This window comes from Cynoglossus semilaevis, chromosome 9, assembly GCF_000523025.1.
Source record: "Cynoglossus semilaevis isolate Cse_v1.0 chromosome 9, Cse_v1.0, whole genome shotgun sequence".
Lineage (NCBI taxonomy): Eukaryota > Metazoa > Chordata > Actinopteri > Pleuronectiformes > Cynoglossidae > Cynoglossus > Cynoglossus semilaevis.
The window spans coordinates 4,466,875-4,480,197 of NC_024315.1; the positions used below are offsets into that span (position 1 = coordinate 4,466,875).

The following is a 13,323-nucleotide window of genomic DNA, read 5'->3' on the forward strand; positions in this document are numbered from 1 at the left end:
CTGATCATGAGATCCTCTCTCAGTCCATGATCCTGATCTTTGCTGGCTATGAAACCACCAGCAGCTCTCTGACCTTCCTGGCCTACAGCCTGGCAACAAACCCACATGTCATGACCAAGCTGCAGGAAGAGATCGACTTCACCTTCCCCAACGACGTAGGTCATGTTGTAGGTCATGTAGGTCATCCTACTATCCCTCCTGCGTCCACTACCAGCTGACCAACAACAGTGACCTGTCAGTTTATGTTTCCTCCTGGTGAAGTTCACCTGTTTGTGTTTTAACTTTTGCCTGAAGGATTTATTTGCTACATGAAAGTCCATCTGAATTAATGCTGTCTCCAAAGATGACCCGCAGTAACCCTCCTGCTGGAAGGCCCATTGACTATTCAACAGAAACTCAGTATACATACAGTATCTACTCAGTACACCTGTGTGTCTGTGCCACCCTGCAGGCTCCCGTGGAGTACCAGGCCCTGATGCAAATGGAGTATCTGGACTGTGTCATCAACGAGACCCTGAGGTTGTACCCCATCGCCATGCGTCTGGAGCGCGTGGCCAAAGCCTCAGTGGAGATAAACGGCCTCGTGATTCCAAAAGATATGATCATCATTGTCCCCACGTGGCCGCTGCACCGAGACCCTCAGTACTGGCCTGAACCAGAGAAATTCAAACCTGAGAGGTGCAGGAAGAAGGATAGAAACAAACACACGTGTTTAGATTTACTGAAACGGCGAGTCTGTAAAAACCTGTGTGTGTGTGTGTGTGTGTGTGTTTTGTCAGGTTCAACAAGGAAAACAGGGACAACATTGATCCCTACACTTACCTGCCCTTCGGAACGGGACCAAGAAACTGCATCGGAATGCGCTTCGCACTCATGTCAATAAAACTGGCAATGGTGGAGGTTCTGCAGAGGTTCAGCTTTGCTGTGTGTAAGGAGACTGAGGTGAGACATCAGCTCTTCATCATCTTCTTCATCTTCATCTTCTACCCTTTTTCATTCTTCTTCTTCCATTTGATAATTCTTATAAAAAACAAGACGTTTGAACTTTAACATCTGTTTTAGACAAACATATTCAGCCTCTTTGATTTCTTCATGCACATCACTGTGTTTTAATGATGTTTTCAACATGGTTTTTCTGCCCAGATCCCCCTGGAGTTGGACAGCCAGGGTTTATTGGCGCCAAAACGACCAATCAAACTGAAGCTGGTGCCGCGGCTGAAACAATGAAGTCGCGATGAATCAGGAAGTTTGTCCTTGTGGCTAAGGACGTACAGCACTACACAAACATCGTAGTCCATACTACAGTAATGTCAAATGTAGGACAATACTTAATCATACATGGGATGAAATGGTAGAAGTGGGGTTTTAAAGGAAGTAAATGTAATGTAATCATCACAATTATTACTTTTCACTCTGGCTAATTGAACTGACTTTTCTTCTTTTTTAAATTGCATTTATATTTTTCTTTTCTGGTTCAAGTTAAGAAATAATTTAGTTATAATTGTAGGAAAACAAATCCACCAATTCTCCAAGATGTTTACAATACCAATTATAGCGGTGAGATGTGCCTTTGGTTTGTTTTTGTTCATTTGTTTTTCATCCAATTTAATATTGATAGTTTTTCTTCAGATTTGGTTCAGGGCTGTGGTATAATTTTTTTAATTTTTTACACAATTTTACCGTCATTCTTACCTTATTTTCTGTGTATGAAATCAACCAACGTGTGCATTTCTCAGGTATAATTTATATCTTTCTGCTTTTTCATTAAATACTTTCATATTTTAGGGTATTCTGTGTTTAAACTATTCCTTAAAGGTTTAGTTTAGTCAGTGCCATTTTTAAAAAAATATATCATTTGTAATGTGGGTGGGGGGATTTATCATTTAAATATAACCAGTTAAATTAGAACCCCCACCACAAAAGCTAATTTGGTACATAGTAGTTATTTAGTGACTTTTGAATATCAATAATAAGAGGAAAAAAAACATGACACACTATATTATTAAATTAAAAACTCTTAAAATCACCAAAATGTAAAAAAGTAAAATCAGATTAAATGGCCAAAGCTACAGTATCTGTCCTCCGTAAAGTAGGGTGTAGTTTCTTACAGCATACACCAGAGGGCAGTCCCTTTTCGATTTTCTAAAAATACCATTTACTGCTCGTGCGCTCCCGTTCCTTTAGAAATCCATTATCCGAGTTTTCATCCATCTTGTACTTTCCATGTTTATAAACAGTGGGTAGAGATAAAAAAAGGAGAAAAATGTGTTGGGGAGGGGGGTGAGAGAGGAGGGAGGGAGGGAGGGAGTACAATCCTCGGTCTGAAACCGTGTGCTCCGGGATTTCAGATCTACTGCAGTCGAGCTCCAGATAAATGAATACATCGTTAGTGTTTGCCGAGATCTCCGTAGATAATGTACACTGTGTTTGACAGACACGTCTTCAGTGTATATTTACATGTCTTTACGTTTCTGAAATATATTTAAAATCTAAAAAAACAAAACAAAACCTGAATCTAATTCAAATATACTGTAATCGGCCACTCAGTGAAACATTTCAACACAGTAAAACGTCTCCTGGGAAAAAAACAAAACAAAAACATATTTCCTGGTGTGACGACAAAACTGTAGCCTATCACCCGTTGTGTCCAGATGTTGCGTTCAGGAAGCAAATGCAGCTGCGAGGTCACGTGGAGCAACTTTGTTGCTAAGAAGAGATTTATTTTCCCCTTTAAGGGAATTGAACTGACTTTACTTGAAATGCTGTAAATTAAACTATTTTCTGAGGGTAAAAGAGCCAGAGGTGGAATTATGTAGTGAAATTGCGGAATTTATTTCGGTGGTGAAATATTAAAAATGTTGATGATTACAGACGTGTTTGGACGTGTGTTGAGGACAGACATGAATATCATATATAACAGACAGGAGGCAAACATCCACCGACATGTCCATATATATGTATACATTACGTTTATGCTTGATTTACTTTACTGTTTTATTGTGATCTGATACTTTTGTGTTTTCTTGTTGCTGACGAGGGCCCGAGAATTCACTGTCACACACGACTATTTTAAAATCACCGCAGTGCACCTCACGACAGCTGGGCGGCAAAACCGTGGGCCCGTGAACGCGGCACCAGTCCGGTTCCTGCCGGAAATCCGCTTCGCTTCTTGCGTCGTCCCGGACTCCATGTTGTTCCGACAGCCACGGAGCTAACAAGTGCCCCGGCCGAAAACTCACGTTGCAACTCTGTGTGTGTGTGTAAGAAGTTTGTTGTGTGTGTGCGCGTGAGTACTGACCCTCGGATAGAAGATGGCAGACTACCGGGATGACACCGGAGCTCGAGCCCTGCTTGCTCTGCAGTCAGCCCCGTGCAGCCCCGTGCGCGTCGCGGTGACCTCGCACCACTACCACCAGTCCTCGTTCGCCCTCCAGCCTCCGTCGGTGATAGAAGCCCGCACCGACGGGAGTCTTCTACCAGTCCGCCTCGCCACGACTCTGTCAAAGGCCCTTGCTCGACTGGAGGGCCGGGACTTTGAGTATGTCATGCGTCAGAGGACGGTTACCATAGGCCGGAACTCGTCACACGGCTCCGTGGACATCAACATGGGCCACTCGAGCTTCATTTCACGGCGACACCTGCAGGTCATCTACGACGACGATATCGGCTTCTCCCTCCGGTGCTTGGGCAAGAACGGTGTGTTCGTTGACGGTGTTTTCCAACGAAGAGGTGCGCCGCCGCTGCCGCTGCCCAGAGAGTGAGTGAAACCAGCGCGGACTCTGGGAACACTTTCCCTGAACTTCAAGACATGTTCGTGGGTCGCGATTCGAATCGAGGAACCCATTAATGATTTGTTGTTTAGTCTTTTATTTGTCTGTTTAATCACAACAAACACAAAGCGCTGCTGTTTACACTGTTAAATTTGAAAGAAAACTCATTTAGAGCACGTTCCCACGACCAACAATTGCTTAGAAGTTAAAAGTAAATTTAAACAAAGCTCATATTGATTAAAGCAGTCGTTTATTTGTTGTTAGAACCGCAGGCTTTTTACACGTTACATCCCTAGAGGATTTATATTGTACCATTTTATAAATATTTTCCTCCCGTTTGAATGAAAACAGCTAATTATATTAGCATCTGTGTACATTTTCTAATTGTTCTTAACACTAGATACGTTCGTGTCATTACCAGCAACTTATAAATAATTAATGGTTGATTTGTTTGAGGTATTTTTAATCATTGGGTTTTAACACACGACACATAATATTTTTAGAGGTTGGACATTAAGAAGCGACTAAAATCTGTATAAATATCCTTAGATGAAGTGAAACACCGTGTAGTGGCTTCTTGTACATGTAAATGTTTTGAAGATTGTGAAACACACTTCACTTTCTGTCGGTTGTTCCTGGAAACACTTTGTTTACATCCATAGTGAAGTGACGTTACAGTCCCAGTTTGTGCTGCTACTTCACGGTCAAAACCCCGGTGTGTGGCGTTAGCTGCTCGGCACATTCCGTGGCCGTGAGAAAAAGCGATGCCGTTAATTTTATTGCAGCTTTTTTGAGTGTGTTTGAATTTATTATCATCTATTAAAAAGCCACCGTGTAAGAAAACAACGTCAGAAACGCAACAACAACAAAAACTGTAATTGTTTCGAATGTGGATGTTTGTGTTTGGCGTTGTTGAGGAGGCAGGTTAGGGAGTTGTGGCCTGGTCGCTGCTGATTGGCTGTCAGGAGTGTTTAGGGGCGTGTCAGACACTGAGCAGGAAGTGCAGACTGAAACGAAATCCTCGTTGCAGGCGCACATGGAGTAAACACAAGACTCGACTAAAACCGAAGGCCAGAGTCGCCGCCATGTTTACATACATTGGTTTCACTCCGTCTGAATTGTTTTGGCCAAGTTTTGTTGAAGTTAACTTTAAAGCATCAAGGTGTGTTTATTTGTTCTTTGAAAGATAAAAACGTAGTTAAACTTCGACAACTGCTCCTGCACACGGTTGCTGGTGTGAGCAGATACAAACATTTGTCAGTAGTACACGGAGTGAGCAGCCAGTCATGACATTTGTAACAGTTTTATATTCATTCCTCACATGGTCAGTAGTCGTCATACAGTCAGAGGTTTACTGTAGTTCTGTTCATGCTGAATTGTGCATTAATTATGGTGATTGTACATGAATTCCACACATTAAGGTGGGCTAATAATCAGTGTAATATAATGTTACATCGTCTCTTACGTTGTCTAAAATGTTGACCACTCTTTCTTTTTTGTTTTCTCTTCTTGTTTTCCCACAATGGCGTCCACCATCTCCGTCTTTCGCCGCCCCCGTCGCCAGGTGTGTGTTTCGTTTTCCCAGTACCGTCATCAAAATCCAGTTTATGTCACTCCTGGAGGCAGAGGAGCAGAGGGAGCGAGAGCTTCCTTCTCCTCCCCGTCGACCTCTTCTCCCCCAAATTTCCCCTCTTAAAATCAGCATTCCCACCATGCAGCAGCATGAAGAACACATCAGGGCGTTTGATTCCCCCATGCCTTCACCCACTGGCACCCTCAGGTGAGAGGAAACACACAGACACACACACACACCACAGATATTCACACAACCCACAAACTGTAATTATTGTAATTATATTATAATTGTTCCAACCACACTGTGGGTTTGGTGTCTGTTGATGTTCAGTTTGATTTGACACAAATGCACATTAAACACAGACCAACAAAAACACACTCTGTTGATATAGAACATTATTGGTAACTTTAGGATCACAGAACCAGCAGAATTATAAGATGACGTGTGTTCTCATCTCATGTCTCTTGTCTCGTGATCTTCAGACACAGTGAGTTCTGTGTTGAACCAAAGATGAGAAAGGCAGTTCAGAATTAGAAAATTTAAATTAAAGTGTTTTGTTTTTTTACCCCAGACATTTGCCTGTTTGTAGTGAAGTGAATTAAAACAAGTGAAGGGAATAACTGTCGTTGAACGCCAGGTTAGAAACTAAAAAGACTGAACATTGGTTGACACTCGTTCTTATTGGTTGGTGAAAGAGAGGATTTATGTTTATAGTCATATTTACAGCTCTGTCGGCAACAAATTCAGTCGCACTTAAATGTGATGGAATTGAAAAGTTAGCTTATAAATCAGAACAAAATGGAAGTTCATTGATTTGTGCTGATTTGATCAGATGTGAAGAGGAAACAGTTGTTGTTGTTGTTGTTGTTGTAGATGATATAAATAATGATAAAAACAACAGTATATCCATGATTTGATCACGCTACGTGAACTTAGATTAATTTGTTTACAAATCTAATTTAAAAATCTTAAAATTAAAATATATTTTCTTTAGGTTTAAAATTGACATTATGCAACTAATACAGTATGAAATATGACATATTGAGTTTTGTTGGTAAATGATGATGTTTTATTTCTGATCAGTCCTGGTTTAAATGTTGACCAAAGATGAATTGGTAACAGTTACATATATATTATTTATTATTAATATTAAAAAAGGTGAATTTTCTACAGCTCTAATGAACTTTGGTGTTTTGGCCAATGTTTAAACTTCAACATAAAGTGGGTGAAACCAACATCCAGGACTGGATCTGTGGGTCTGTGGAAGTGAAGACACTTTAAAATACTGTGTGTCAGTTTTGGTTCTTATCTTGGTGAAACTGAGTTCACGCTCTAAGTTAATTCCACAGAAACTCTCTGCTCCACTTTTGTGTGTGTGTTTTTTTCAAGCCACTCCTGCAGTTTTTCTTCTGAACAGCTGCAGCAGCACGTGTTAGAAAAATCACTGCATATGGGAGCAGAGAGCGTGGTGGTGGGAATTGCACCCTCTGGTGGTCCAGCCGTGCTCTCCATATTATACAGGCCCACCAATGTCAGCGCGTGTGTGGCTGCCTTATATGGAATGTCTGCAGCTCTGAGGCGTTTGATTGGACGACGGGTGGATTGTTTTGCCTGAGTTTTTCCGTCCATTCGTGGTTTCCTTTTCAGAGACCCCCCCCCCTCACTCCCCCCGCTCCTCATCCTTAGCCTTCCTCATCTGATCTAACACGTGGACACACACACACACACACACACATACATGTGTGTAGTTCTCCAACTCAACCACAGCTCGGTTCAGTTGACAAACCGGAATAATGTTTTGAAAAAACACGCGTGTTGACACTTGAAACATGGAGGGTTTTTTCACGTGGCACAGAGTGGCTCTTCCTGTTTGGCAGCTGTAAAGGAACTATATATAATGACGTCCCTCCTCCTGGGCCAGAACCGCTCCATGTTGGCCGCTGAGAAAGACCCGGTTGTTGGCACGAATCTCTCTGTTCGTGTTCATGTACGACACATTTAAATTCACACACTTGTTCGTATCAAACCAGGGAAGTTAAACACCTTCTGTTTGTTATGTAACGGTGAGCTCACAGAGCTGAGCTGCAGACAGAGAAAGACTGAGTTTCCTGAGCCAAAGAACACAAACTCTCTCTCTCTCTCTCTCTCTCTCCCCCCCCCTCTGTATCTGTGGCTCACTGTTACTAAGGCGAATCAAAGCCGACTGACTCTCCCAGAAACCACTGTTTACTTGACTAACAGAACCAGGTGTGTGTGTGTGTGTGTGTGTGTGTGTGTGTGTGTGTGTGTGTGTGTGGTATAATGACTGACCGCTTCATCTCTCTGTCCTGTTTAATGATCAACAACTTTTCTGTATTTCTCTCATTGTCCTGTGTCCCATGATTGTCGTGTGTGTGTGTGTGTGTTTGAACACACAGATCTAATCATTTTCCATTCTTTGCTTCTGGTTCTTTTTAATTAGAGTGACACTCAGTAAGGAATTGTATCATAAAGATTAAATCCACAGTGCCATTTAGAGACGATTACAGATCCCTGTCTTATTCACACATGTAAACACACACACACACATATATAAACATGTATGTGTGTGTCTAATATCTACGTGACCTTTGTCCGTTGATAACGTACACAGAGACGGTCGCAGCGCCTCGTTACTCTTCACGTCATCAGATCAGATCTTTTTCTCGACAGTGTTTGCGTCCACAGCGTGATGGTTACGTCATGATGTCACAGTCGTACCTGGAGTCTGAGCGGCTGTTCTTGTTCCTGTTGGTACTAAAAACACCACATGACGTTGTCTTTTTCTGCACGCTCTCCACAGCGTTCCAAACTCTTGTCCGGCCAGTCCGCGCGGGGCGGGCTCGTCGGGGTATCGCTATGGCCGTAATGTGACCTCTGACCTCCAGCTGGCTGCCGAATACGCCGCCAAGGCCGTCACCGAGCAGAGAAGAAGCCTTGTGGATCAGAGGGGCGGGGGGAATGAGCAGCGGGGGGACTCAGCGGGGGGAGACAGCCCCAAGGTGAACACGCTGCTGCCTCAGTAATCTGTGTCACAATCACATTATTTTTGTGATCGTTCAAATGAAGGAAGTCCTTGTCTTGGTTCTGTAGGACGACTCCAAGCCGCCGTATTCCTACGCACAGCTGATCGTGCAGGCGATCTCCTCTGCCCCGGACAAACAGCTGACACTAAGTGGCATCTATGCCCACATCACCAAACACTACCCCTACTATCGCACTGCAGACAAAGGCTGGCAGGTGAGCGTTTCCTGTCTCTTTCATCTGGACGTCGTCCATGAAAATCCCAACTTTATTATTAACTTCTTAATGTGCAGAAAAGGTCTCACACTCCAGGTAGAAATGTCACCTTTAAAGACATTTCTATTTGTATACAAATGATTTTTAATGGACTTACAGAGTAAAATGGAAAATATTAAAAAAATCAACTCAATATTTCATAGATGAAACATTTGTTACAGACAGTTAACGACACCTGACTCTCAGTCTGAGGTTTACGATATTATTACACAACATTTCACAGCAGTGGTGCGAACTGTAAACTAATATTTTCTCTTTTCCTCCTTCCAGAATTCAATCCGACACAATCTGTCGCTCAACCGATATTTCCTGAAAGTGGCTCGCTCCCAGGATGAGCCGGGGAAGGGCAGCTTCTGGAGAGTGGATTCTGCCTCTGAGAGCAAACTGGTGGAGCAAGCCTTCAGGAAACGACGGCAAAGGGGTGTGGCTTGCTTCAGGACGCCGTTCGGACCGCTGTCCTCCAGGTCAGTGACAGCACGCTGTCAGATATTCTCCGTCGCTCCGTCGTATCGCTAGGGTAACTCTTCTTCTTCTGTCTGTTTCTGGCTGTCGTTTAACGGACAGAACAAAGTAAGTCTGACTTCAGGGCTCGTGTGTTTGACAGACAGGATGGAGCAGTGAAAATGCTCAGCATGGATTTGGTGTCCATGTGTCTCAGACTGTCCTTTGTTAAATGTCCATTTTCAGGAGTGCCCCCGCCTCCCCGACGCACCAGGGCCTTCTGTCTCCTTCATCCAGTGGACTCCAAACTCCAGAGTGTCTGAGCAGAGAGGGTTCTCCCATCCCTCATGACCACCACGAACAGCTGGCAAAGAAACTGGCATCAGTCCCTGAGTATCGGTACTCTCAGAGCGCCCCAGGTAGGCGGTGTTCCCCGGGGTTCTGTTCTAGAACTTTCTATTCTCTCCACTTTGATCATTTATAAAAAAAAAAGACCTGACGTGTGTGAGTGTTGTTGGAGCCACCTGCTGGTCATTGTTGTAGTAACTTGGCTGATCTTCAGTCAGTGGTGGTTTACCTACACGTCAAAAACATCTTCAGTTGCTCTGACACACTTCACGTCAAAAAACGTCACTTCACATTTCTGCCAATATTTAAATCATGAAAATTAAAGTTCTGTTTTGTAGACCTCCACTCTAAATAGTGATTTTACAATTCCTTTTTTCGTCTTGGTCTGCCTCCCCCCAGGTTCACCAGTCAGTGCTCAGCCTGTCATCATGGCTGCTCCACCTCAACCCACAATCCTGCCCCCGGGGGCAGGAAAAGCCCTGGCTCTGGTCCCCGGGGCCATGGGCCCGGTCCAGCCCATCCACCTCCTCCAGAGCTCCTCTCAGCCTGCTGTCACCATGATGCGGCTGGTCACCAGTGTCTCTCCACTTTCCAATCCTCCAAATGGTTACAGCGCCCCCACTGTTGGAGGAGCAGAAGGCAACAGTGAACCCAGAGGTGTGTGCAGTGTGTTTTTAAAACTCCTCACAATAGGCTGAAAATGTCCTTCCACTGAAGATAAGATGAAGTGAAGACCATAAAAACAACAGATTCCACTAGGAGTGTCCCACAGTAGGGCCACGCTCCAGGTGTTGAACACAAATATAGATGTTAAATGTTAGGATGAGGAGGAGAAACTGACGATGCAGCCATCTGAAATATATGAGCTGAGCTAACATGGCTTTACACCCTCCACTCTGTGTGTTGGTGTTGTTGCCATGGAAACAGGGTCTATAAATGTAGTGGTCTGAATCTTCGACAGCCTTATAGAAAAGAGGAAACGTTTTTAGCAGCTGATATTTAAAACTGTCTCATTATCGTTAGTGCTGGTTTACTAGGACAGCGCCACCTGTGTCCAGTTTTATGGGTGACTTTCTTCACTGTGTTTTTAATTTCATTTTTTTTCTGCTCTAACTTCAGAAGCTCAGCTGATCAGAGAGGGCGTGATCCAGTCTGTGGACAGTGCCGTTCAGGGTGGAGATGGGTGGAGCCTGGCGCCAGCTATACATCAACTTCCTGTTCGCCCTATCACTCAAAATGGCAAGCATGCCACTGCTGTTGTTGCCACGGCGACCAGTCTGGCTAATTCACCTGGTGAGAGCCGCATCTTTCTAATGTTTTTTGCACCAACTTAATAATTAACAAGTCGTTAATTATTCAGACAAAAAACGAACGACGTTTCTGACCACGACCACAGAGACGGTCGACTTTAGACGGTCGTCAGATTAAATGGCACGACATAAGGACCGTCATACTGGATGTTTTCTAACAAGGAGGTCAGAGGTCAAAATATAAACCCCAGCTCCATATTTCACAGGACTGAACAGCGCCCTCCAGATCCTAGCGGCTCAAGCCTCCAGCTCTCCTCCGGTGCTCGTGAGCCGACAGCCAAGTGCAGAATCAGCCGAGCCAGCGGGCGGACCCCAGGCCAAGAGGCCGAAGCTGGACGACGAGGCTGAAACTGAATCTGCTCCACAACAGGTTACATCTGCCCAGCAACCCGTCATCGTGACCTACACGTCACAAAGCCACGACCCCAGGAAGTAAAACCCAGGACCTTCTTACCAGGTACCAACCACAGGACAGCCTCCATTACTGTTTTCACCTTTTAGTACAAATTTGAACGTGACTGCAGCCAACCAAGCCAAAAAACTGTCGCTGAAGGGAATCAAAACGTATGAACTTGTATTTTCGGTCAAGAAGTGACAAAAAAAAACGTTTGAAACTTATTCTGAATTTGAAATCAGGTAAAAATGTTTCAGGGTGTTTTCTATTTCACTCTCTTGTTTTGCTAATTGTCTCTTACCGGCCACAGGGCTAAAAGTTATGCACAATCAAATCATTTCAGCGTCACCTTTGCGCGTGTGGACGGTGGAGATCTCAGACACAGGTTGTCTTGTTGTTGACGGATGAGATTGATTGGTTATTTCCGCTCTTAGCACCAAAGCCCTCTCCTCTCCTGCACCGTCGCGTCACAGGTTCAGAGACGTCGCTGGTCTGTAGTTATAGATGAAGGAACTGAGGGTTTCAGTCAGACTGTGGTCCTCAGGAGGCCGCCCTGGGTGGGTGGGTGTGGGTGTGAACCTCTGCTGTTCAACACAGGAACTGCAGCGTCAGCCGGAGGTGTTTTCCTGCCTCCCGTCGCTGCCCCGTCGTGTCTTCACTGTGACGGTGTTGTTGTGGTGATGCAGCTCATCTCGTTGACATCAGTGTGAGGTGAAACAGCTGATGTGTCTTCAACAGCTTTGTGCTGTAGCAGCAGAGCTGAGTGTTTGGAAGTAAATATTCAGTCTCAGAGAAGTTTCTCTTTAACTCCGGGGACATTTAGAGGTCAGCAGATGTGAATATGGGCAAAAAAAAGCTAAGAAGTGAGAATAAGTGTGAGCTCATCAGTGAACTGTGACATAAATGTGGTCACATCTGATCTGCAGATGGACTTCAGCTCCATGTTAACTTTGGTGACTTCAGGATCATCAGTTAGAGAGAAAGAAAGAACAGATTTAAATCTGTAACCATGAGCTTTTTGTGCCTTGGTGATGTCACGCGTGCGGACGCAGGAGTGAGTGACGGCTGGTTCTGGAGCAGGTAGACGGTTGTGAACACATACGTCTGGTTGTTGGTAGAAAAGTTCAAACTTTGATGGCGAGAGTGGAATTTGACTAAAGTCTATGGCTGTTAATGTTGAGGAGAAAGTGGGTTTAAGTTGCAGTGTTCAGTCCTCAGATTCAGGAGTGCGTGAGTTAATTTGGCACTGAAAAAAAAAACCAGAAAAAACGGCAACTATTTGAAGTGTAGCTAACCTGATGTAGACAAACTGATTGTTGAGATTTACTTGTTTTCTTTTAATAGTGGTAAAAAAACAACAAATGAAACTGTGCACATAGTTTTGTCTGTCACAGCAGAGCATTATTATTATTATTGTAAATCCTTAAAGCCTTAAATATTTTTACTTTTTCGTCGTTTAATTTTAACCTTTAGAAAGCTTTATTATTTTTTTTTTTTTTAGATTAACTCAGCACTTGTTTAAAAGAACACGATCAGTGACACTACTGTGGTGACAGTTTTGTTTCATCAGCAGATTTGTATCAGTTTTATATCAGGCGAAGGGTGGGACCAACACAACACAGATTTCCACAACGTTCTTGTCTCTTTTCTTTCTTTCTTTCTTTTCTGTGAAACAGAAACACATTGTGACGTGTAGCGCTGTTTACCGACCGAGGAAACGTGGAAGAGTTTTGGTCCCAACATGAACTGAGTTTCGTGCTGTTTTAGTTTGTTGTTTTAACCTTTATTTAGTTGAAAAAGATTTAAAATCTCTAAGAATAAACTTAATTTACTGTGAAGTTAAAGCTAAAGTTAAACATCTTAAAGATTAGTGAAAAACTGCAGAATCAAAGTCACCAGATGTTGAACAGAGGTCTGAAAGTCAGAACTTAAAACATTTTTTTCCAATTTTCTTTTTAAGATTTAAATGTCTTTTTACAGTTGACCTGTAGGAGCAGCATTTTTTAAATGTATTGATTTTTCATACAAACAAAGTAGAATTAGGAACTTGTTTTTCATGAAACAGTTTATTGCCTCTTAACCTGCTTAAAATATCATGACATCCAAGTTTGACAGGAAGTCAGCGTCTGTGTTTCAGTCGTACACTGTTAACACAGGCGGCATCGT

General features: G+C 43.4%; 2 protein-coding genes across 3 annotated transcripts in view; both read left to right on the top strand.

Annotated features, from left to right (window-relative positions):
* Positions 1-1,789, top strand: part of LOC103383478 (cytochrome P450 3A56-like) — a 4,112-nt gene extending 2,323 nt beyond the window's left edge. Inside the window, exons 10-13 of the mRNA XM_008316610.3 lie at positions 1-155; positions 452-678; positions 780-942; positions 1,144-1,789. Of these exons, the coding sequence (XP_008314832.1) occupies positions 1-155; positions 452-678; positions 780-942; positions 1,144-1,227 (629 nt within the window). The 3' untranslated portion in view covers positions 1,228-1,789. The remainder of the gene's footprint in view (positions 156-451; positions 679-779; positions 943-1,143) is intronic.
* A 148-nt stretch (positions 1,790-1,937) lies between these two features.
* On the top strand, positions 1,938-11,779 carry foxk1 (forkhead box K1). 2 transcript variants are annotated; one of them, XM_008316611.3, is made up of 9 exons: positions 1,938-3,757; positions 5,335-5,550; positions 8,168-8,366; positions 8,458-8,604; positions 8,935-9,128; positions 9,352-9,524; positions 9,853-10,110; positions 10,573-10,746; positions 10,970-11,779. In XM_008316611.3, the coding sequence occupies exons 1-9, from the start codon at positions 3,312-3,314 to the stop codon at positions 11,197-11,199; spliced, it is 2,037 nt and encodes a 678-aa protein (XP_008314833.1). In that variant the 5' UTR covers positions 1,938-3,311; the 3' UTR covers positions 11,200-11,779. The 2 variants fall into 2 exon arrangements, with proteins under 2 accessions (XP_008314833.1, XP_024914026.1); XM_025058258.1 differs by lacking the exon at positions 1,938-3,757 and adding an exon at positions 3,764-4,932.
* Positions 11,780-13,323: the final 1,544 nt, after the last annotated feature.